Consider the following 24,593-nt stretch of genomic DNA (forward strand, 5'->3'; position numbering starts at 1 on the left):
AACTGTCTGAAGAGTTCATGTCATACAGCAAAATAAGTGCACTACTGCCCCCTAATGGTGGGTGATGATCAGGCAACTTTATGCTCATGTTAAGGACGTGAATTCACTTCATTTGAAATGACAGAGAAGTAGTTCAGTGGTAGTTATATAAACCTTCCCTCAGAGCTGATCAGTTAAAGTTACTCACATTATATGACAGGTTTTAATTTTTGTGTGAAATTACTTGAGCAGGCACGACTCTCAAGCACGTTTCCATGGAGTAGTAATATAAAAAAGCACTAATGCACAGCCTGCCTGCCCATATTTACCTCAAATAAACCTCAGACTACATACTCAGCTGCTACCAAACTTAAGTGTTGCCAAGCAACAAAACTCTTATCTGCCACCTACACATTATGGGATGTGTGGGAAACCAGTGTTCATGCCAGTGTAACTATAAAAAGAATGCATTTGCTTATAAGGGCCAGTCCATAACGCATATTTCAGTGTTGGAAGTCACATAATTATTTGTATGAATTTACACATGAGAAAGCTACACTAATTACCCACAGATGGCATATTCTATCATGTGCAGTATGGGTGTTTTATTCGCTTATGTTCAAACAAAACATTTTCAATGTAGTGGTATTTTGAAACAGAAACTGTCACTTTTCTCAAATCCAAACCCATCAGTTTGACTTCTTTAAAGGTCATAGATGTCCACAAACATAATTCCTCTCAGTGTCATTAGCATGGACACAGAGGGATGTAAAAATAACTCATAAATGAATTCATTTTGGAAACCCACTTGATAAAAGGCTGAACAAGTCTAACTAAAACCAAGGCTTTCATTCAGTTGCAGAGTTTAACTGATCCCTTTGTGGAGCACAAAGGCAGTGACATGGAAACAAATCTGAACAACCAGCCTTTTTCAACTGAAATAATGTGGACGTCACGTCCCACACTATAATATACACAACTAAAAATGTTATGCCCCATGCATGTCATTAAGTCTTCAACCAACACTATAGAGTGGATGATGGCACAGTCCAAGCAAGCAACTGTCAAGGCACAGGGATCACTTAGCAAGTGAAGCATCATGCTACTTGATGACATTTAATTTCAGGCTTCTGCGGGGCGCACGTCGAGTTGATCGTCCTACGTTAACCAAGAATTCAGCTTTCTGGAAGTTCTGCATAAGCTTGGACACTTCAATCAGACCTCTATGTTGATTTTAGCAAAGCGGTAGTGCAGGGAGGTGGGGTTGCGTAGCAGCAACGTGCCTCTGTGTTCTGTCGGCTGGTTGAGGAGGGTGTTAAGCAGACCGGCAACGCTGACAAACCCCAGAGCCTCCCCGCAGCCAGCAGACAGGGAGAAGTCACCCTGAGTGACCCAGCCTACGGTCACCCGGGAGCAGTGAGAGGTGACACTCGGCAGAGGATCCGGCCACAGCCCGAAGATGAGGTTGGAGGAAGACTGGGAGGACGATTTGGTGTCTTCAGATGTGGTGGAGTTTGGTTCAGAGGCAGTGGGAAGTTCTGGCTCTTTTCCCTCGGTCTTAGAAGACAAAGCGGATGTAGCGGCTTTCTTGGGGCCCTTCTTCCTGCGTTTAATTCTGCTTTTGAAGTGGTCTCTGTGCGGGGGCTCCTGGGGGCCGCTGCTGCTGAGCCCTTTGTTCAGCAGCTGCAGGTCGTCTGCGGTTGGCACACACACCATGGCGTGGAGCTCTGGTTTGCCCTTGGACAGAAGTGACAGGCGCACCCACACCAGACTCATCCCATGTGCGGTAAGAAAAGCTGTCGCAGCCGAACGGTCCAGAGGTGGCACCCCCCCTGCGCGGCACAGCTTCTGACCTTTAGATGTCGTGGGTCTGCACCAACCAGAGAGCAGCCTCAGTGACTTTCTGTTCCTAGGAAGCATAAACAACAACCAATATCCATTTTTAACAGGCGATTAACAATCAAAGAAAAGTTGCATTTTCATTGGCCCCATTAAGCATCCTGAGAGACATAAAAATTGGTTGAAGAACCTTTTTAATTCCTAATGCTGAAAACAAAAAGGCAGCCAATGGACAGTGAAAATCAATCCAATTTTTCTCTCATAAAGTCAGTCATTACTCAGAGCTTGTGTGATGGTTTTATGAGGATAGATGCAATTCTTCCCCTCTCCTAATCTCTGTGATATATTGCAGCAATTTCAGGCTGGATGTACTTTGGGTATTCTCATCAGGGACATTATGATGAAAGGGAGGTAGACTGGAGAAGCACCATGCATCAAGCCTGTCAAAAGCAGCGCCGGGGTCTCTTAATAAAAAATAGGAAAGAAGTAAGTGATGATTGGAGCCTGTAGCCCCAAAAACTGTGCATTTCTGCTCAAGGGACCTTTAAAAGTCAACTGCATTAATATTGTTAGAAGTGTGATTTAAATGTGCAGGATGTTAAACGTCTGAAGGGAGCTTGGCTAAACCTACAGTGGGTGTGTGTTTTGAGTCAATACTCATATTAGTTTATTTTCCACAATAAGATAAGGGAGAGGATAAAAAAAAAGGAATAAATTACAAACACCAAAGAAGTAAAGACAAACATTCACCTCAGTACAGTGACGCAGCTCTGAGGCTTTGTTACACTGATATCTCTACGTGATGTCATCTCCTCCTCCATCACTGTGGCAGCCTCTGTTGTGGTTTGGGTCTGCCTGTCTCCTCTCCTCTCCTCTCCTCCTTCCCTCGAGATAAGCTCCCACTCCTCGGCCAGCTGTTGCCACGGGCAACGGAACGGTGCCAGACAGCCATGTTTAATGTAATTGGTCCTTTTGGCGGGCGGACGCCTACAGGAGAGGTCAGAAGGTCAAACCCTTGTCAAACTGCCGGGGCAAACCTGCCAACTTATGAAACAAATCATGACTGCTGAGCAGCGGATAGTCGGGGGAAAAGCAGCATGCAGCCTTATTACCATCTCATCTGCACGGTGGGAAAGATCTGCATAATGGAAATTAACTGGGGTCAGAGCTTTGGAGTGCTTCCCTCTATCAAAACCTCTAATCCACTGACATTTTCACCACTTACTCAGACGGCGGGCAAGTGAATATTATCTTTTCCTAGCAGATGATTGCACAGTCATATGGTACACGGTAAACAGACCACTACAAAGCATCTTCCAGTGTTTCCCACACATATTCTTCACTTGGGCAGCCTGCTCAGGTATACCAACAGCCACTAAAGTATATTTGACGACCCATTTTAGCATTTTTGCCTTTTTATCCGGCCAAGAGAACGACAATGCCATTATTGACAAGTGGGCCTCTGTTTAATGCAGGCCTACTTATGCTGTGGTTTTGTAAAAGCTTGCAAGTGCACCTGGTTGGTGCCGATGTCATTCGGTTCCATTCGGTTTTGATCGTTTCAATTGGCTACATCATTAACAACAAGCCTACTCCACACGCGGCTCACCTGCAGTAGTGATAAGGGAATCGCGGGTGAAAAATCCACAATGTGAGTGGTGTTTTTTGGTGACTTTATAAAACTCAAAAAAAAAAAAAAATTTTTCAACAGAGCGGACCCTTACAGCAGGAGAGAAACAGATCTGTGTGCACTCAGGGGAGAAGAGGTCAGGCAATGTGAGTACATTAAAGTTAACACAAAAATAATTTGGACAATTAAGCAGAATTAAAATGGTGAAATAAGAAATAACCTCCTAGAATATTTCTAGTGATGCATTCTTTTAAATATTTTCAATGGACAAATATAACTCAGTATCATTATCACCAACTTTGTTTATTTAACTGAAAACATTTCCCCTCACAGTTAAAAGGGTCACATCAAGTTTGCCAGTGGTTGATTAAAATATATTGTTGAAACATGTCCATCAGTAAAATGGACCTTCTATATTCTGGCCAAGTTCTTGAGATCCTGTTTTCTTTCAGCAGGCTGACAGACTAGTTAGATGCCAAAATAATATTACAAGATACACAAAAGCTTTGGCAGCACAAGATGTCCCCACTGAAAACAGTCCTTACCATGTTTCTGATAACAATAATCAAAATCAGCATGACCATTTTTTGGTTCCTGCTCACGCTTCAGCTGACCTTTTGAACTTGTCCAGGAACTCTGCCTCCTGCTCCTCCTGAAAGCGAGCGCCTGCGGGGCAGTCTGGGTAATCATGGGGGAAGTGGGGCGCTCCTTTATTCTGAGAGTGTTTCAGACTCATGTTCAGCCCTCCAATGCGAACTCCTCTGTACATCTGGCAGAGGGAGAAACGAGGCAGAAAAGAGTAAACAGTAGATTTTAGGGAACTTGACATACAAAGCAAACCTGAGGGCTTCTAGTCTGCCTTTAAATTTCAAGGTACATTTAACATTTTCACAGTTCATGTCCAAACAAAATGGAATTGCCCCAAAACATGGGCGAGGCAAACAAATAATGAAAACATCTTTCACAGAGCCTCCATACAGACATCCACTGCATTATACGCTGTGCACACACAGCCGCACAGCACCTGAAGAGGAAACCTACACATTTGTAGTTTAAACCAATATTCATCATAAGAAGGCCTTATCACTCTGGTATGACATTCAGTAGCTGATATGCATTAATGTCTAAAAGAGCCAGTATTAGAGTATGTGAAATGGTGCTGGTTTCAACACCACATGAAGCAGTAAGACAGGCAGCAGCTCATCATAATGGACTGGATACTTTAACTGTGTTTCAACCCAAGTCAAACCAAACTTCTACTACTGTAGGGGAAACGAAATTTTTCCAAAACCACTATTTCCTTGCAGAAATGAAGAGACAATAAAGTCGGATTCAAATCAAATAAAAGCACTGTCCATGCTACCTACCAGTGGGACCCAGAAGGCCATGCCCCATCCTTTAGGAAGCAGCAGGTCCCATCCAGCACCCCAGGAGCTCATCTCGTGTCCCACCTGCTTACCAGGCTGGTGAACCAGCAGGATGGGGACTCTGCCCTGCGGGGGAGTGGGGCTCAGCCTGGAGCCCGGCACCAGCACCTCACTTCTCATACGGTTCAACTCCTGCAGGCAATGGGCAGAAAACACTAGCAGTAAGAGCAACGTCTGAGCTTAGCTGTACTTTCAAATGTAGAACAAAGTGAAAAGAAAAGGAACACACAGTATACTGTGAGAAAAACTACAATAGGAATTACTGAAAATGACTGCATGACATTTCTAGTAGTAACATGAAGTACCTGCTCTGATATCTTGTTATCAGTGACATTATCACGGACAGATTGCTCCCACAGGTAACTCTGGCAGCAGTGTTCAGGTGCGCCACGCAGCATCAGCTCCCTCCTCTTCTCTTCGTCCACCTCTAAAACAAACACACGGCATGCTCCTGTATGACTAGCATCCCCAGTGTCAGGAGAGACATGCGAAGCTCACTACATCTGATTCACAACCAAACATCTACATTACAGTGAACTGATCACAGGTTTTACAGGTACACAATATTTTGGAAAGATATAGAGTGAAATCAGATATGTGTTTATCCTACAAATCATCCTACTGCCTGTTAAAGGTTTACTCTTTAAAGGTTTACTGTAAAACGACCTGTTCCAGGTTTTAATCTGCTACATTAACAAGGGAACTCCGTAAACAATTCTTCAGGCAGGTCTGGAACTCCTTCCATGTGGAGAATTGATATAAACACAATGAGTCACTTCTAAATATTACTCGCTAAAGTGGCTGCAACACCAATCAGTTTGGGTGAAATCATACAGTTGCACAGTCATTTAGCCCCAGTGGATGTCAGCCAGTGAGCAGCTCAGCTAAACACTTCAACTTTAAATATCTCTAATGAAATTAAAGACACCCCCTGCTGTTCTGCTTCTCACACTGAGAAACAGTGACGAGGAGATGTGTCCCCATTTTAAGGTTTTCGTCAGTGATGACAAGTCACAAACTTGCAGAATAATCCTGGTTATTTTACAGCCAGGCCTGATTATCCTGGCTGCTGTCGCTGCTAATGCTGATCAAGCTGCCGGTGAATACTAATGCAAAGCAAGAAATATCTCATGTTTGTTTATGGTTGATTTTCAATCTATAAATGCAAGATTGGTGAGGATGGTGGTCCAATGAATAAAACACAAGATGCAAAGTAAGCAAGGGTGTGTGTGAGCGTTGACATAACACTACTTCAAGCATAACAGATTGGAATTATGGTATTATCACTGTAATGTCATTGTATTTGTTTGACTGGATTTTCTTTGGATGTTAAATAAAGACATACACAAACAGAAAGAAGCTCTTCATTAAAGGCACTGACAAAAGGTTCATCAGAAAAGCAAAATTACGCTAAAAACTACAAACATGAAGGCACTGGTTGAAAGCAGCAACATCCAGATCTGAAAAATGAAGCCAACGCGGAAGTGCCAAAAACTGCAGTTCCTCGAATGGCCACTTGTGGCTGGTTCCAAAAGTGAGGCAGTCCCCATAGTGTCCCTATTAAAATACCCAACTTCACAGCAGAAACAAACATGTAACACTCTGGCGCTCAGTTTTAGCAAACAGGCTTCATTCGGGCCGCCTCAGCGCCACCTCTTTGCTTATTTTTGGATTAGTCACGGATTGGGTGGAATCAGGCGCTGCAAAGATGGCGGCGGCCAGAGCCACTGTCGCTGAGCTTCACAGTGGTTCTTCAGAGATCTATAGGTGACGTCAGGGTGACTATTTCATGTTGTATGCAGTCTACGGTTGAAAACAATCCCTCATCTTTTCAGTATCTCTTCATAGACAGTGAATCAGCTGTTGTCAGTCACTGAGGGAGCGTTTGGAGTACAGGGTCCTGCCAGGATTCGAACCTGGAACATCTGCATGGCCAGGCAGAGGCCCCCTGGAGCACAGAACCAGATGTGTACTCACTGAAACAACCTCAGGACCAGAAACAACAGACTGATTCTGTGCTCAGCTATAGATATGTGTCTTATTTAATGGTCAGGTTTCTGTTTCCATATAAGAAAAGGAACATTATGTCCATCTGCACACTGTATGACGTACAAGTCCCCACTAGGAAACAGAGTATGATATAATACCAGTTGCTGAATGGTTCAAGTCTGGGGAAATAATCTATGATTTTTATGCTCCTTTAACCATGTGTATGTGTAAACAGACCACACTCCTCATCTGTCTGGTAGGTCAGATTTTACCTTGTGCCTGCTTTACACACGGCAAAGCTTTAACCTTCTTTGTTGGCAACGTCAGCCTGGGGTCATCTACAGTCAGACCCAGCACTGTGCCCGAGGGGAGCTCTCCAGTCGAATAGATGCCTGGATGAATTGCACAGTCGTGTTTAGTTAAGCACACGCACACACAAACTGATGGCAGAAAGTAACTCCTATGTGACAGAAACAGTGATATTTTGATTAATGTTGAGAACAGAAGAACAATAGACCTTTCAGGGTGTGATAAACACCAGCTTGTTGTTGATGCAGATTCATCTTCTCCTCATCTTTGCAGTGCTCAGGCCACCAGAGGGAAGAGGGCTGAGATTTATTCATTTCCTTAAAAGAAAGAAGAACTCACATAAAACACTTCCTCACTGTGAAATGAAAATGTATAACACAGGCTATTCATGTTGCTAAAACTCTAATTCTTACATTACAGTCTGTAGCGGCCTCCAAAGTTTCCGCCAGAACAGAATGTGACTGTGGTCCAATCAGGCGATAGCGTACAATCTCCAACGTGAGATCACTGCAACAGATCCATGAGAAACACAAAAATTTCAGACAAAATAATTCCTATCAACATTTGGAGAGGAAGTTATTCATTTAAGCCAAATTTTACTCATTTGGCATCTCAATTAAATTCAAGACTACACTAACTTTATAATTATTCCAGTTGAGTTTGACCTCCAGGTAACCGGGGTGGTGGGAGATCTGGTTCCATCTCCCAGGATCTTCTTGGCCGGAGGTCCACTGGCATCCTTACTGGTTCGCTTTCTCTTGGTTCCAGTTACCAGCTTGGCCTCAGGGATCTCTTCAGGTTTTGGTTCTGGTTCTTGGGTGGAAACGACCTCAGGAGGTGTAACCACTGCAACAACTGGAGGAACGACAGGCTCACAACACTGGCACACAGTTTGTAACTCTAGAAGAAGGTCCTGCAAGGAGCACACAGTTACTGGAGTTAACAGTCTGGCTGACTTTGTCTCTGCTTTTACTATCATACCTACTAAAATTAAACCATAAAATTAACATTTTTCAGGATATATGTAATTATACAGGCAAATATTTTACATTTTCATAATGCAGTTAGTCTGATTTATATCAGTCAACAATAACCTATAACACCCCTAAAACCTACTATACCTTTTTAATAGTGGGGTGAGCCCAAATCCACAGCTGCCTGTGGGTTGAGCCTTGTGTACGGGGTCTCCAGAGAAAGGTGACAGGGCCCAGAGGCTGTGAGGGGTACTGTCCCGCTCTGTACACCACCACACTGCCTTGTCTTCGCCCTGATAGACTCAGAGCTGCAGCAAATGTAGGACCTGGAAACACACACCACATGCACATTAGTCCAAATGAACTTAAACTTTCATCACTGAAACACAGACTACCACTCAAAACTCAACAGTAAGGATGCCTGGAGAAAATAGGTTTAAATTCCCCGCTTTTGCACACTCTGAATAAAGACAAAATGTATGTATTGGTGGATGGAGTACGGTGCATTCTCACCGGCCTCCTTGCTGGTCAGCTGTGACAGGGAAGCCAGCAGCTTGTCTTCCTCTCCCTGTAGTTCTATGCAGCAGTAGTAAGAAAGGTCCTGGGACGACAAAACCAGACAAGTCATGCTTATTGTACTGCAACTCCTCCTATTTTGTAACAAAAATTAAACCCAACCCACCAATTCTGTGACAGTTACCTGCAGCAGGCAGTGGCTGCTCATTGCCCTGTAGCAAGGCCGGTAGCATTTGTACGTGGGTCTGTCTCCGAGGCAGTAGCCCCACTTTTTAACCATGTGAAAGCGCTTGGCATGCCAAATGTGCGTCTCCAGCCACATGTTCTTCCTCTGCCGACGGTTAAACTCCAGCAGCAGGTTTCCGTGCCGGCGGCGGGCCTTGCGGCTCTTGCTCTTTGCCTGTTCCTTTTTCTTCTTTGAGCCGGCCTGGAGACTCTTCTCCCGCTGGAGGAAGGAAACCGAAATGTCACGAAACATGTCACAGGTACTCAGAGGAGAGTGAAACCTGCTACTTGAAACAGACCTCCAAGTCTTAAGTGGGACATTAAGATGTTAAAAGGAAACATTCTGAAATTTACCATTCTGTTGGCCACGTCTCTCAGTCTGCGAGGGAGCCGCTTGGTGTTGTGGCTCATGGCCCGTCTCCTCATGTGTTTGGGCAGGGCTCCAAACACATGGCAGCTGCCTGTTGTCTTGGTGACAGCTTTCAACATGGCACTCACCTCTGCCGCTCTGGCCCTGGCAAAAGCTCCAGCTGAACAGGGATGGGAGGAGAAGAATGGTGGCACTAAATTTTAAATGTCCTTAATCTGACTGTGACGCTGAATTTTCAGTTTATAAGCAATGTCAATCTGATCATTTTCTCTGGCCTGCAGGATAATAAATGATGAAAGATAGACTTTAATAGTTATTAGGATTTCTCATTAGACAATCACAGAGGTTTGTGAAGTCATTATGTGATCCGCTAACACAAAAACTCCTCATTTACAGCATGCAGCAATTTGTAGAAGTAGGACAATGTCTTCACCAGTGATGTACTTGGGCATCTCCTTGGCGTAGCCTCCACCATCTTTCTGGTGTCCACGGACCCATCCACCGTGTTGATGAGGATTCTTTGGTCTTTCTGTAGACGGGTGGATGTTAGATGGACCATCATCTCCACCTCCACCTTTGGGAAGTTTGATATTTAGTAATTTCAGGGCCATCACAGGCAAAAATTGTCCAAGGCAGGCAAAACAGACAACTACCTCATGGCCACAGACCCCATTGCCTATATGGCAGGTATCTTGTTGTAATCTGATTATCTAACATTTTGTTTTTGTAACTGAGCATGTTAAAAACAAAAAAGGGCCTTAAGGTGGCTCGTATTCACCTTACTTCATTTATGTGGTTCTGCCTTAAAGAGGAGCCCTGTGTCAAAAACATAGTTTTAATAACTTACATACTCCTGTTGATGACATGCTGACATGATCATCACATTCCTCACCACATTTGTGTCTGAGTAGATTATTTCAAAGGAACTCATTTAACTGACTGACAGAGTAAACCAGGGGTGGAGTAGTTTTACAGCACAAGAGCTGTTTTTTTTTACTCCAAGTAACGAGTTCATTCGAGCCTGAATGCTGATCACGTTTTAACTCCCTTTAGATGAAATCTTGCTTAATCTACGTCCACAATGACATCTTGGATAAAATGAAGACAGTAAAATAGCACATATTTAGCGTTGTGTTTGTTACTGTTAATTAAATCACACGCAGAGAGGGATGAATGAGGCAGGCTGCGAGAGGAGACGAAGTCATGGGCGCATACATGCTGGGATCTAACGGGTAAATGAAGGCGCAGTACCGGCGAGCGGGCTGTCTCCTCCGTTCTGAGTGCTGCTGGATGGATACTGCACACTGACGGGCTGGTTCCTCATCTTCTTCCCCCGCATCTTCACTTTAGCTCCAGACATTTTCTACAGAAAACAAAACGGAACATTTGACACGCCAACTGTCACTCTTGCTGTTTGCCAAACGAAAACATGACACCCCAAACACCTGACTTTATATGACTTGCTAATAAGATTGCTAACGTCAACTAGCTAGCCACGTTGCTCCACGTAAAGTTGGGTTTTTGGTTTAACTAACAAACATACAAATACACACATCTACAGATTAACTACATAATGTTTACTTTCCATATGTTCACCTCTATATTCCCCAGTATGTTTGTTTGTCAGAGCTTTGTCCAAAATGTGGGTGTCTTCTGTTTCTCCAGTTAGCCACCATGTGAGTGCTGCTCAGGCTGCTTGATGCTCATGTTTGCTTCCGGATATGGGTCTTCATGGGATTTGTAGTGTATCGGCGCAACTGAAAGTTACAGTTCCAAACAACATAAATTCTCATGAAAACGACGTTCTTCTGTCTCACGGCCAGTTTTGATTTCAGTACACAATACGTCGGTATACCCGTACTCGTGCCAGAAAAGGAAAATAAAATACTTTTTTGCGCGTCTACACTGTCATGTACGGTAAGGCAGCTCTCGTGTCATCCCGTGCGCCTGCAGTCTCCACTTCTCCTTGCTTCTTCCACTCTCACAGCACCAGTCTCAGTCACCTGGTTTAGTTGCATACATACTCAAAACACATTAAAATGTCTGCAGTTCTCAGGAGGATTATCAGCACAGCTAAAGCTCCTGCTGCTATCGGCCCGTACAGGTGAGACCAGTTGAAACTTCCAGTTCGTCAAGTGGCAGATGGCTCACAGCTGACGCTGCAGGCCTAAATTACCAGTCAAAATAACGTTTAGAGACCTCATACTAAGAGTGTTGGCAAGATGTTAAGTGAATTCTGGCTATTTTCGGTTCTTCCATATAATCATACAGTTGTGTTTAATTGCACTGTGTCGCCCGGTTGTCGTGGTTTGAGGTGGAGCAGTAGTCACTCAGTGAGATGTGCGTGGGAGCAAAGTACAAGTTTTTTGGACTCGGATTGCACTTTAAACTTTGTAAACCATTGTAAGGCTAAGCACGCACACTGGGCTCTTCATTAAAAAGTTTCCTCGCAATGCAGCTCTCTCTCTATCAAGTTTAGTATGAATGCATTAAAGTGCAGCACTGGCTGACAGTATGTTGGTGTTTTTTACACTCAGCATGTTAATGGGCCTTCAAGGGAAAAAAGATAATTTGTCTAAATCTATATTTGTCTGTGCAACAGAGGCGTGTGTTTGCCAGATTCATTATCTTTAAATCCCTCCTTTAAGCACCTGAACTTCCAGTAGTGTGAGTCCGCATTCACACTGGGAGCTGATAAGAGAGAAAAGTAAGAGGAGGTATAGTGAAGTGAAACAGGGGTAATACAAAGTACAAAGAGGCATGCATTTTGCCGTTATCAGGAACTTGAACATCTGCCAAAGAGGCAGCACAGCCTTTAACATCACGTAGATGATTCTTCGCCCCTGTTTGTTTGTCTCCAGCCAAGCAGTAGTGGTGGACCGGACCTTGTACATCTCAGGGCAGTTGGGGATGGATCCTACCAGTGGACAGCTTGTGGAAGGAGGTGTTCAGGCTCAAACCAGACAGGTAGGTAACCCACACAGACCACCTGCCCATCATTCATTCAAAAACCAGGAGCACTGAAAATGGGAAACTTTCCATGATATTATTGAAGTTGTTCACTGTTATGATGAGGATGATGTGGTTGCTTGTTACTCCACTTTATTCTAAATGCAGTATACTGTATAATTAGAATTTAGAATTGATAGTAAGTCAGGTTGAATGTTGCTTTAGGAGCTTCCTCTCGTGTTATTTTAATCATCAGCTTCTCTCAGAAACTAGCAAATCAAAAATAAAAGCCTAAAGAACAGAGCACCGTCATTGTTCCACAGGCTCTTGTGAATATGGGTGAAATCCTTAAAGCTGCTGGATGTGGTTATGAGAATGGTGAGTCTGAAAATTATTGTACTTTGAATAGACCACGTGGAGAATAATTCATTGCAAAACTAAAACATGCTTTTTGCTGTTATGTCCTGCAGTCGTCAAAGCCACAGTTCTCTTAGCTGACATGAATGACTTCACCAGTGTCAACGATGTTTACAAGCAGTGTAAGTATCATTGATTCACTTATTAATTAGTTTTTTTATTTGCAGTTTGCTGGTGAGCCACATCAAGGGAAAAAAAACTAAAAAAAAAACTTGTAACTACAACATCTCTTCACTCACATCTTGCAATACAGACTTGGCCACTAGGTGGCACCACAATCCAGGGAACCTGCATTAACCAGGCGTAATTACTTGTTGTTGAATAGGCGGCGTTTCACTTGGTTGGCTTGAAGCTGCCTAGTCATTGCTTTTGTACATACTGTCTTCACTCTTACCCGGATTTCACTCCATACATTGGTTTCTTCTTTCCTGTCTTTTTCTTATCTATGGTGATGTACTCTGTATTCATTCACTGTAAGTGCCTTTACATAAAACCGATCAGACATAGCACTGAATTTTTCCTTGAATTTGCCTCCTCATAATGTAAATATGGCAAGAAGGATCCAGAGCATGTGCACTCAGAGGTATGAAACAAATGCTCTGAGACACAGCTGACCACGCTGGTACAGGGACTGCTGACGTGTGCTAAGTCACAAAGCGGAGTGAAACCTGAGCTGCTGCTGCTGCCTGTGGATTACGCCTTAGACTAAGTGTCACGCAAAATGCCACATCTGATGCTCCACAGATGGCCAAGAAATCCTTTAACTCTAGTTACGCATGGGAACACAGAAATATTCTATATAGATATATTCTTTCCAGTGTCATTTGAATTAGTTTTCTATTAACTAAAGCATGGTAACAGGAGCACCCCTATACCCACTGATGCTCTTGGAGGGGGAAAAGGAGTCATCATTAGAGGGAAAAAGTATGCCTTCATCGTTGTGTAAGGTATGGCATATCATGATCTGTTTCCAGGTACTCAAGTGGATGGTTAAGAATAAAACAAGGAATAAAACAGGTAGTGGGACACCTGCCTTCCTCTGAACCAGTATCACAGGTGTTTTGTTCTTATTCAAGCTATTGCGTGGGTTGAAGTTGGGTGTAGCTATACTGATGTCACCAAGCTTATTGAACCACTAAGAAAAGCAGGTCCAAGTTCTCCTGCCCTAACAGGTTCCACAACACTAATCAGATGAGATCATATCAGAGACATTTCCATCATTGTGAACAGGTCTACTCGAGCAAAATGAGTGAAACTACCTGTGTGGCTATCAAAGCTGTGCAGGGCTCAGGGATGTGATGTAGTAATTTTATAAGGGTAACAGTGTACTGTGTGCAGAGAAGTCAATGTACCTGTCTGTTTTGCTGTGAGAAATATATCAGTAAAATGTAAACTTTGGAGAGCTTTTGCCAAATGAAATTCATGCAAATTTTCCAAAGATTGAGGATTTTGATTTTGCTGTCTGTTCTCTCATGCTAGTGTTGCCCTAAAGCACATATTTGCCTGCGTGCAAGAGGACTTTCCTGATTGAACACCTGACCCTTAATGTTAGCATCAACAAATACAAAAGCTGTTATAAACTGGATGTGTGTTTAGTCACAAAGATTGCTGTGTCAGAAAACACACCTGAGTGTAACTAATAACGCTAAGGACTGCTTGTTCAGACTGCCTGGGACAATGGATGAGAGCCCCTAATTAGTGTTGTAAGTTAAACCTGTGCTTTTCTTGCTGTGACAGTCAAACTATCTACAATGAACAAGGCCTGTTACTGTCTATTAGTCAGTGGCACAAAGGAGAAAAATGAGCATTTCATATTAACATGCTGCTGATTATATCCTTAAATCAGAGGTGGAGGACACTGACTGTCAGATTTTTAATAGAAAGCCAAGTTTGGCCTCGTATTTGCTGTAAACACATCCCTCCTAGACATCATCATCATCATTAAAATACTGTCTATGTGTCAGACTGTCTGTTTCATTTTTAATTATTAGTCTGTTGGTAACCTAACGTCATTGAATGTGTCTCTAGTCTTCATCACTAACTACCCAGCCAGAGCTGCCTACCAGGTTGCTGCTCTTCCCAGAGTAAGTATTTGATGAAGACATATGCCCTTTATATTGATTCTGTCGCAGATTCAAACTGAGGTCTGTGGTGTGTGGTCTCTGTCTCTCTCTCTAGGGTGGGCTGGTTGAGATTGAAGCAGTGGCTGTGTTGGGCCCTCTGATCAATGCTCCCTAACAAGAACATCTATCAAACAGGAAAACAGGAAAACCTACAATCACTAAAGAATATACAGTATGTGCCTTATTTTGTCGACTTGTCAGGAATCGATCAAACAAAATTCCTGTATAGCGCTAATAATTTCTATTATAAATGCATAATTTTTGTCACCTCTGTCATAAGCGTGCTGTAGGTCACCTGGCAGACTTATTAACATTGATGAGACGTGCTTGGAGACAACACTGCATTTGAAATTCCCTGTGCTCACATTTCACTTACAATAGCTGTTAAGTATCTAAGCATGTTTGCTCTTACTGAAATACAGTACTGTCATGAGCTAGACCCATGACTGAAGGATGGATGGATAACAAATATAACTCAATAATAAATATTTTAATTTGATGAACTGGTGATTTGTTTCCTTGATAAAAACAAAACTGTACATAGGTGATCACTTTGTGATGCGTGTCTCTTGTTCTTCCTTAGTGATTACCGTAGTTCTCATATATTGATGATATCTGTAGAGGCCTCGAGGGTTGCACAGGATAGAAAACCATTTATAATGAGGACAGTGTGGCTTAGGCCTCAGATCATGGCTGAAAATAGATGACAGATTGCAGCAGTCTGGCTCAAACCAGTGTTCAGTGATTTTTGGCTCATGCTATGAGCATAGAGAGTTCAGCAACAATATTATTACACTCATTTGACTTTAACTTAAACAACAGCAAAATAATCATCATAGAAATACTAGCGTGAACCTCTTTCACTGTAGACATCTTAAAAAAAATCTACTCTTGAACGACTATTGTATAACTGGGATAGGTTAACATGCTGTGAAAGGCTGGACATCTGCATAATTTTATTCCAGCTGATTGAAATGATCCTGTCTAGTTTCAAGCAGCTGTATTCATTGTTCAATTTGCCTGTTAAGTTATGTGAAATATTAAGAACATTCATGTTTCCTAAGACAATTGCTGACTCGGGTGCTCCGGGGTCACAAACTGCATTTCGTGCATGGTACAGTATGCTAATAAATACATTAGTTGCTTCACCTCAAACTTGGGAAATGGGAACCTGAGTTATGAACTGTGAGATCAAGCCAGGGCCTGTGTTGTGCACATAAGGGTACTAGTTTAAATGACCTGGGGCTACTTTTCCAGTTGCTGTGCACAGCAAAAAAACTGAACATTTTTTTACCTGGAATTGTTCCAAAATGAACCTGTGTACATCAGTTCTAGTAATATGTTGCTTGAAGAAGTTGTGAGACTGCAGGCCATATGATGAAAAACAACTCTCTTTGAAAGGTCAGCCTTGCCTTTGGATAATGCAAGTGGCCTACTGTCTCTCAGCATTCTGTGACGTGTGCCTCAGCTCTCTATGTATGCATTTTTTATGTATGCATGTTCTTTTTTAAACATGAAACATGCATTGGGGGTGTTAAAAAAGCACATGTATTAGTGAGGGAAACTTTATTCTGTACACTAGGTTAGCAGAATCACAGGCAAAGCTCAGAAATGAATATATTACAGAGAAACATCAACACAAATTTTTGTTCCCACAATGTCCATCACATCTGACACAGTTGAAATCATTCTCTAAGAACTTGACACTTTTTTAGCACAGCATGTAGAACTAATGATATTTTAAAAATCAGGTCTACAAGGTGATCTCTTACAGTGCTACACAAGTATGCAATGCACTCAAACCCAAACCAATGTGACATCAGCGCTGCCAGGCCTTATGATGCCTTTAAAGTCATAGTTGGACATGTCTTTGTTTTCAGGAAGATAATCTCTCTCTCTCTCTCTCACTCACACGCACGCACGCACGCACGCACACACACATACACACACCCAGCTACAGTACAGCTGCACAAAATGGAATCAGAACAGCAAGATGACATATCAGCGCTGGGATCATCTGCATCCTCAACCTGGCGACCTGACTCATTTAATCTTTTACATATCAACTTTGTGCATTTTTTTCTTCCTTACACAAAACAAAAGCACATATTTTATCCTTTTTTTTCCATGGAAACCAATAAAGTTGACTTGCAGTAGTGCTTATCAGTATCATACTGGACACTCTGTTACTCAACATTTAGTACTCTTTCCTATTAATTACATGAACCTCATTAGAAAGGTTGCAATGAAATAATCCGTAAACACCGAACAAAAATGTGGATTTCTGCCCCAAAAATTAATGTTAGCCTTAAAAATCTGTTTCATGCAGGTGATAAAAGTTGCAATTAGCTAGCAGTGTAAACTTGGCCAGTGTGTGGTACATTCACCCAGATTGGCGTTTACATCAGGTCAAATTCTTTGCATAATTTTATTCACAGTTGTGTTTGGCTTTTATTCCTCAGAAGCAGCTACTTTAAACAGTCAGGGATTTCCTTACCAAGCATCCTTCCCTAATTCATCACACTGTCACAAGAGTTCACAGATTTCACAGGATATTGCACCCTCTTCTCTCATCCAACCTATCCTAAATATTTTTTTTAGACCATTTTCTTTGCATAGGCTTGTATGTAGCATATGTGGCTCCAGGCACATAAGGTCTCAGTAGAAAAACTTAGTCTATATTTACAAATGAGGGAAAACTCCTGATGTCTCCTGAACAATTTGTTATTAAGGCACCATGCATATTAATGTATCTGGAGTACAGTTTGGTGAGCGCTAATGAGAAAATACTGAAAATGGGATGCTTGTTGCTTCGTCTTGTTTTCCTTCCAGTTGCCTTTCGATGGTAGCTTTGGAGTTTTTGTTATTTTGGTCAATCTCTTCTCTCTGAAAGGTGATAAAGAATAGAGTGAGACAATCCTGTCTGACATAGACTTCCACTATTCATTTTCAGTGTTTTAAGAGCACAAACAACATGTAAAGTTAGCCTGGATGCTGAGTTGACCCTGTGTTATTTGCGTTGGGTTAAAGTGGTTTGTGGTTGTGCTCTTACCAACTCAGTCCTCCTTTTTGGCTTTCTCACCCTCTGCATCCTGAGAGGCCACAGCTGTAGACACCACTGCACATACACACACACACACACAAAAACACACATTGAGGGGAAATCAATAAATGAGATTTTTATTCAATACAAGCCACGTTATAGTCGTCATGCTGAGGGACCTTTGAGCTTGTTTTACATATGACTTAACCATCACCAAACTGAAGACTGTCACAATACAAAACACAGAAGTGAAGAGTGAAACATTTGTTTTAAACCACATCTGGTTCTGCTGAGCTGGTTTACTAGTGAATACCTGGCCTCTAAACACACACACACACACACACACACACAGACACACACAGACACACACAGACACACACACACACACACACACACACACACACGTCATACTGAGCCTCCGGGAAGAAAGTCTCATAAAAGTTATGCAATATGTCTTCCACATAAGACCAGTATTTTACACGTGCTTGGCTGGAGGGGCGCCTCTGCCCTGAAAGTACAGCATGTTCTCTGAGAGTCAAGAGTGTGGTGCAGGTCCTGAAAACCGTAAGCTATGTCCCTTTACACAAGCAACTGACCACTGGTGGTTCTGTTTAGTCAACGGGTCAGTATGCAGAATACACACTTGAGAATTAGCACACAGATTTTAAAGCGTTGCAGTCGTCATATTTTCCCAATAAAATCAATGAAAAATGAAAAGGTGTAGAATTCTTTATATTGTGGCCAGGCATGTAAAAAAGTGCTGCTGTGTCTGCACCTGTCTTAAAGACATTAGCTTCAGTACTGAGTGAAGAAATAGCATCACTACAATGTAGTCTAACTGAAACAGAACAGATGCAACAGTGTGAAGGGGAATGACAATATGAGTAGAACCATACATAGTAATCACAAACACAACTGATTGACTGAATTTCTCCCTAAAATGAGCCTGAAAATGGTTTTACTTTACTTCACATGCAAAGTGACTGGAATCCATTCAGCCTTATAGAGCATTTACATTGTCTGGTGTAATTTGAAGCAGCCGGGCAGGATTATTCTGTAGCCAGTTCACAATAGAGGACAATGAGTGAGAGTTGCGTGACTGGAGCTGTTGTGCTGTCAACATGCTCCTGCTATAACACTCGAGACAAGCCTTCATTTCTCACTCGGAGAGTGTGTGGCTGCTTTCTATTTCTCACACTGTGTTATCTGTTCAGCCTTGCGGCCCAACAATATCCTGTTCATCCTGTCAGCTCCAACTAATCACAGGAGTACAGACGGGAACCTAAATGAAGAAATGCTTATTACAAGAACAGTTGGATGGTTTACGGCGAGTTTGGTGTTGCTACCCGTGTGTGTATGTGTGTGTGTGTGTCGCATATCCGCATGGTTACATAGGGGGTGATGCTGTGTAAGTGTCTTTGAAGAGAACAGTCTTACTCCTGCCATTTGTGTGGCAGGAAGATGGATTGGCTGGGTCGACTGTTGGAGGACCATTAATTTTTACCTGGATGTAAACAGAATCTAATCTATGTGCACATGACTTAGTTTTGTCTGTCTTTCTGTCTCACCCCTTTCCCCCTTCTGACCTCTTCCTGCTTGTTTGCACATCATTAGTGCCTAATGCATGTTTGCATAGATTCCTCAAGCTATTTCAGCCAGTGGCTTTTGAACCCGTTTGAGGGCTGACGGTTTTTGGGTGGAGGTCAGTCTGTCAGAATTTGTTGATCATGCCTTATCAGGCAGGCTAAAACATGGTATGATGCCTTAAAGTTTAAGTCAACATGACAGGTTTGCCAGGAAACAATTCTGTGTTTAATCAAGTAAACCACTGGGCCAGAAAACCACACTAGTCGTAACCTCCTTCAAGACATTCAGTGCTCTTTAACAATGGCAGCCATCATGACTGGAATCCTTTTGTATTCACCCTTCAGCTGTTAATATTTATACTCTGGGGGAAATGTGACCACACCACATTGCAGTGTGTCAACAGTCAGGTATTAAAGTCAAATGAAAATCTGCTTTAAATAGCTGTGGGAATCTATTCATCCTTCCATTACTGCTGTGAAAAGCAGCTGTTTCTTTTATGTTATCTTATATCTTCCGTATATTTGACTGTACAAAGGAAACTGTATAAAATTACTGACAACACAGAGGTGCCAGTCAGAGTTTCATACCTTCAGGTGAGGGCTCAGGGGCCGGTGCTGAGTCTGCTGGGGTGGACTCAACCACGGGAGTCCCTGCCATGGCTGCACTGTCCGCTGCAGGCTCTTGGGTCACAGTTGCTGCTGGAGCTTCTGGGGCTGCTGAGGAGGTTTCTGAAACCGCCGGTGTTGATGCTGGAACCTCTGTCTCCTGGGCCGGCTCGGGAGCAGCAGATTCAGCTTCTGGAGCTGGAGCAGAGGTGGCTTCTGCGGGGCCGGGTGCCTCTGCTGGTGGGGCAGTCACAGCAGGGGCCGCAGGAGGTACGGCTGCCTCCTCAACAGCAGGCTGAGGTTCAGCTTGGGCCTCAACTGCAGACAATGGAGGCATCTCTGGAATAGTTGCTACAGCAATCTCTGTATCTATTAGAAGCTCTGCTGCCTGTACAGGTGCTGAGGATTCAGGTGGTGCCGAAGCCTCATCTGACACAACAACTTCACCTGGGGCCCCAGTGTCACCTGCTGCTGGTGCTTCACCTGGTTCTGAGGATTCGGGTGGTGCTGCTGAAGCAGTAACTGGTGCAGCATTGTCAGTTGGAGCCTCTGCCTCCACAGGAGCAGCCACTTCAGCAGGGGCCTCAGCCACTACAGCTGCTGCCTCTTCCACAACTACAGGGGCCTCAGCTGGCTCAGATACAACAGGTTCAACAGCGGCAGCAACTTCAGGAGGGGCCTCAGCTGGCACAGCACTCACCTCCTCAGCAACAGCAGGGATCTCTGCCTGCACAACAGATCCAGCAGCTGGGGCTTCCTCTGCAGCCTCAGCAACAGCTTTGACCTCAGGAGCGGCCTCAGCCACGACAGTTTCTGCGGGGGCAGCTTCCTCCACAGGGGGTAGTGACTCCTCCACTGCTACAGCAGTCTCAGGTTCAGTGGCAGCTTCAGCAGGAGCAGCAGCAACCTCTTGAGCTGGCTCTGCGGGGGCGACAGGCTCTGCCTGAGGCTCAGGAGCCGCCAAGAGATCCTCCCCAGAGCCAAGATCCTCCTGGGCTTCCAGGGCTACTAGCACGGCCTCCGCCTCGTCATCTGCTCCCGGCTGAAGATCGTCAGGTAAGGCAGTCTGCACAGGCAGCTGCATCTGGTCCTCAATGGTTTGTGCATCTTCTGCGATGATGCCGTTTCTGACTGCTGCCAATACAGAGGTGACAAAAGAGAAGCTTGATTAGTCTTTGCAACATGCAAGCATGCAGTACTTATCAGTCTTCATCAGTCCTTTCAGCTTGTGCTGGCCTGTTAACAATATCTACATTACAATGCTCAACAACAAAAAAAAGCTTTCAAGGAGATTCTTCATTTGATTAAGCTTGAAGCTTCTTGGTGGTCCTTGAGCTAATCTATAAATTCAGTGTTTTTCTTTGTTAATAAATTACCGCATTTGTCATGACAATATTCTTATCAACTTTGTAAAATCGACATTCAACCATCAAGAAACAACTGCTATTGTGTAGGTTGTTCTGTGTGTCCCTGTAAGTTCTTTTCTTGAATAAATAACCTGGTTTCAAAATGATAATTTGCAAAAATCTGTTTCATTTATAGATCAGCAGAGTGCGGCATGACCATGAAAACTTATGAAAAGCAACACATTTTATGCAGACAATAATTAATAGATGTGAAACACATAACACATAAAGCCATAAATACAGCAAAGCAGCACGTTAACTCAACATTGACGGCAGGAGAAAGGAAATGAGGCAATAAAGCACACAGAATGTGTGCTGGAGGAAACATCCTTTCATTTCCGTAGTTGAAAATCTGATTCATTGAGCCTGTTTTTGTCTGAAGCCCCGAGGACATGCAAGTCCCTCTGAGGGGAAATAAAATACATGTGACGATGGCTTAGCTTGCCTTTGAGGAGACACCCTACCTTCATTCTCATTCCCTGACCTCTGCTCTCATATCTGAGGATGTGAACAAGCCATCAGGAACAATAGAGGGCCTGGAGACTTAAAGTCAAACATCTCAGAGGAATCACAACAGCATTAACAGCAGCCTTCTGTGTGTCTTTTATCAAAGTTTCCCTCAACGGTATTTCACAGCAAACTCTTTGCAAAGAACATTTTGTTCACCAATGAGACAAACCAGAAGCTGAACGGGTGGATAGTTTGGACGCTGCAGCTTCCTGATTTTACTTGTCTGTCAGAAGTGGTACAAAGAGGCGAGAGTGATGGGTGGAAGGGAATGTGACGGGCTGGCAGCTCAAATGAAAATGAGCTGGTGGAAGGACACGTAACACAGAAAAGTGTTGATGTGAAATACTATTTATAATAATAGTGTTGAATTGTAAAAGCAGAGGTTTTTAGACAGGTGAACCTTCAAATCCTTATAATTGATTTTGACTTGCACGCTTTCCATTTCTAGATTTCAAACATGCTTTCCATCACTGTCCACTTCCTGTGAGCAGAAATCCACCTCAGACATCAACTACCACAAAGAATACAAAGCTGTTGTCTGCACAGCAGGCCACAAGTGCTGTTAAAAAGTGTGTGTGTTTGGGTCGAGACAGAGACAGCCTCTCCAGGCATGGATGACTCGTGTGTCAACATGATTTAGCAGCCAGAGATGACAGAGATCCCAGTCAAAACAGTGCCATGGCTGGCCAAGAGCACAGAGGGGAGGGAGGGGGGCAGACAGGGGGCCCGGACAGGGGATGGGACCAGTGGTGGCTTGGATGGCATACAGCTGGTTTGCTAGACAGACTGCACACTGTATGATTAAAACCTCCACCCATTCAGCCTCATTGAGAGAAGCCTGCCTGGGCAAAGAGCACAATAACTGGTTTTCTTGTTGGGGTGATGTAAGAGCCTGGAAACGGACCCGAGCTTCTCCAGGTGACCATAGCCGGCTGGCTGGAGAGACAATGCCCTGACACAAACATCACACAGCGACATAATGGAGGATGGAAATGCTGTACATGAATGCAGAGGAACTATGCCAGCTGTACTAACGACAGAATACGTTGCTTTCCTCAAAAACAAACTTGTTTTATTCAAATCAAAGAGGAACACTTTCTAACAAGGCCACTGTCGTGTCGTGCGTATGAGGCGAGATGCAGTGAGAACACACTGTACATGCAGCCTGGCCTGACAGAGCCATGTGCCCGTAGGCCGGAGCCATGAATGGACAATCATGGTCTGTGTCAGCCCCGCTGGTGGACGTCTGCACAGGCTTGAACACAGTGTCCATATGCAAAGCGTGACTCCACAAACTCCACTCCACAAACTAAACTGTTTGAGAGCCGGGTGCTGCCCTCCTGCGCAGAGGAATTTCAGAGTAGTCTGAAAACATTCTGGTGCTTTTCAAAGGGGCATCAATCTCCTGGCCCCTCCTCTGTCTCCTTTGCAAGCCTGCATCCATTGTGTGAGCTGTAAATTCCTGGAGCGAATTTCAAACACTCCTTATCATGCGTGCACAGATGACAATCTGAGCCACTTACTTTTTGAATGACTGCTTGCGAAAACCTTTGCATACAAACTTCGAAAGCATGAAGACGATGCTAATGCTTGATCTTGCAGAAAAGGCACTCTTTTGTGTGTGTGTGTGAAAAAAACACCTTAAGTGACAAATCAGTCGACTGCACGGCGGGAGAAAACAGGTTGGGTTGCAACCCTTGCCTCAGGCTGCAGATGGACTGTAAAACACTCCCAGCTGGCTTTCACACAGTGCTACCGTAGGACTTGTATCTCAGTTCTACCAGTCTAGGTTCATCTACATGTAAATGGTAGAATGAGGTTGAGAATTAAATCGGATCATACAATATAGCTCCTTCTCAGGTCTCATTTCATCAATAAGTCATGCAATGCAGTTTACAATTTTTGTCAACACGCTTTCAATGGACATCAAGCCAGAGATGACTGACTAAAAATAAATACCAACGACTTTGGACAAAGTGGCTCAGCATGAATAATTCTCTTCGTGATGAGCTGTAGCCTGCTGTGCAGCAGAGGAGAGTGAGAAAGCACACGGTGTACTAGACCGGCTGTCACACACCCCTCAGTGAGACTCAGTGAAAGTGACCGAGAGCAACTACTGTGTACATCTTGACCAAATGTTGTTTATTATTTGTTGTTATATTTCATACACCTCCAGTTAAAACACACATACACACACATTTGAATTCTACATAGGTGGCCACCACTTACCCACTGTATCTCCATTGCTCTCCTCTGGTTTGGTACCTGGTCTTTTCTCTTGATCAACCGTCTGTGCACTGGATGAGGAGCACCCCATGTTTGAAAAAAAAAAGACTAGAGATGAATTTCAAACAAATCCTGGAACTTATTAGTGAAGCAAAGACGAGTCCACACTGCTCTCTGCTAGCAAAGACAGAGGCTGTCTGGCAGTGAAAACATGGACAGCTATAGCTCTTCAGTTCCTAAGCGTAGCTGGGCACCATTATCTCCCCTTGTCTCTTTGTGTGTTCATGCATGGCCTGCTGCCCTCTTAACCCAGATCTGTTGTGAGAATGGCAATGCTAAGCAGCGCAGGCACTACTGCTGAATGATCCCTGACTGCCTCCTGCTCACAGTCACACTGTTCATACAGGAGGAGGAGGCAAACATGTGCTTAAGATGAGTATCCTCCCCTTTCTCAGTGTCCCCACTGGAA

The 24,593-nt window shown here is 43.6% G+C and overlaps 3 protein-coding genes across 4 annotated transcripts; 1 reads left to right on the forward strand and 2 right to left on the reverse strand.

Annotated features, from left to right (window-relative positions):
* Nucleotides 1-446: 446 nt before the first annotated feature.
* pop1 (POP1 homolog, ribonuclease P/MRP subunit) lies at nucleotides 447-10,956 on the reverse strand. The gene is made up of 16 exons (XM_041941764.1): nucleotides 10,855-10,956; nucleotides 10,510-10,621; nucleotides 9,692-9,832; nucleotides 9,243-9,418; nucleotides 8,848-9,108; nucleotides 8,661-8,748; nucleotides 8,295-8,473; nucleotides 7,812-8,086; nucleotides 7,587-7,680; nucleotides 7,382-7,490; nucleotides 7,137-7,256; nucleotides 5,181-5,302; nucleotides 4,816-5,007; nucleotides 4,063-4,217; nucleotides 2,569-2,805; nucleotides 447-1,888 (listed from the first exon to the last, which is right to left on the reverse strand). The coding sequence occupies exons 2-16, from the start codon at nucleotides 10,616-10,618 to the stop codon at nucleotides 1,195-1,197; spliced, it is 2,952 nt and encodes a 983-aa protein (XP_041797698.1). The 5' UTR covers nucleotides 10,619-10,621; nucleotides 10,855-10,956; the 3' UTR covers nucleotides 447-1,194.
* Nucleotides 10,957-11,223: 267 nt separating this feature from the next.
* Nucleotides 11,224-15,246, forward strand: LOC121610647 (2-iminobutanoate/2-iminopropanoate deaminase-like). The gene is made up of 6 exons (XM_041942864.1): nucleotides 11,224-11,362; nucleotides 12,120-12,225; nucleotides 12,531-12,585; nucleotides 12,678-12,746; nucleotides 14,653-14,708; nucleotides 14,803-15,246. Exons 1-6 carry the CDS (start codon nucleotides 11,298-11,300, stop codon nucleotides 14,860-14,862), a joined length of 411 nt encoding a protein of 136 aa, XP_041798798.1. The 5' UTR covers nucleotides 11,224-11,297; the 3' UTR covers nucleotides 14,863-15,246.
* A 1,062-nt stretch (nucleotides 15,247-16,308) lies between these two features.
* On the reverse strand, nucleotides 16,309-24,498 carry LOC121610653 (skin secretory protein xP2-like). Of its 2 annotated transcripts, none has more exons than XM_041942874.1 (4): nucleotides 24,128-24,498; nucleotides 19,965-21,113; nucleotides 17,800-17,865; nucleotides 16,309-17,633 (listed from the first exon to the last, which is right to left on the reverse strand). In XM_041942874.1, exons 1-3 carry the CDS (start codon nucleotides 24,213-24,215, stop codon nucleotides 17,804-17,806), a joined length of 1,299 nt encoding a protein of 432 aa, XP_041798808.1. In that variant the 5' UTR covers nucleotides 24,216-24,498; the 3' UTR covers nucleotides 16,309-17,633; nucleotides 17,800-17,803. The 2 variants fall into 2 exon arrangements, with proteins under 2 accessions (XP_041798808.1, XP_041798807.1); XM_041942873.1 differs by having other exon boundaries at nucleotides 19,965-21,116.
* Between the last annotated feature and the right edge of the window lie 95 nt (nucleotides 24,499-24,593).

Source organism: Chelmon rostratus, chromosome 8 (genome assembly GCF_017976325.1).
Source record: "Chelmon rostratus isolate fCheRos1 chromosome 8, fCheRos1.pri, whole genome shotgun sequence".
Taxonomy (NCBI): Eukaryota; Metazoa; Chordata; class Actinopteri; order Chaetodontiformes; family Chaetodontidae; genus Chelmon; species Chelmon rostratus.

Bases quoted from the DNA above. Each gene is read 5' to 3' on its own strand.
- pop1 (XM_041941764.1), bottom strand. From the start codon at position 10,618: ATGTCTGGAGCTAAAGTGAAGATGCGGGGGAAGAAGATGAGGAACCAG. The intron at 7,491-7,586 runs GTAAGAATTAGA...CTTTCTTTTAAG, and splicing joins AGGCCGCTACAGACTGTAAT to GAAATGAATAAATCTCAGCC. The intron at 4,218-4,815 runs GTAGGTAGCATG...TCCCTCTGCCAG, and splicing joins TGGCCTTCTGGGTCCCACTG to ATGTACAGAGGAGTTCGCAT.
- LOC121610647 (XM_041942864.1), top strand. From the start codon at position 11,298: ATGTCTGCAGTTCTCAGGAGGATTATCAGCACAGCTAAAGCTCCTGCT. The intron at 11,363-12,119 runs GTGAGACCAGTT...GTTTGTCTCCAG, and splicing joins GCTGCTATCGGCCCGTACAG to CCAAGCAGTAGTGGTGGACC. The intron at 12,226-12,530 runs GTAGGTAACCCA...ATTGTTCCACAG, and splicing joins TTCAGGCTCAAACCAGACAG to GCTCTTGTGAATATGGGTGA.
- LOC121610653 (XM_041942873.1), bottom strand. From the start codon at position 24,215: ATGGGGTGCTCCTCATCCAGTGCACAGACGGTTGATCAAGAGAAAAGA. The intron at 21,117-24,127 runs GTAAGTGGTGGC...CTGTATTGGCAG, and splicing joins GAGCAATGGAGATACAGTGG to CAGTCAGAAACGGCATCATC. The intron at 17,866-19,964 runs GTATGAAACTCT...GTGTATGTGCAG, and splicing joins CCCTGAGCCCTCACCTGAAG to TGGTGTCTACAGCTGTGGCC.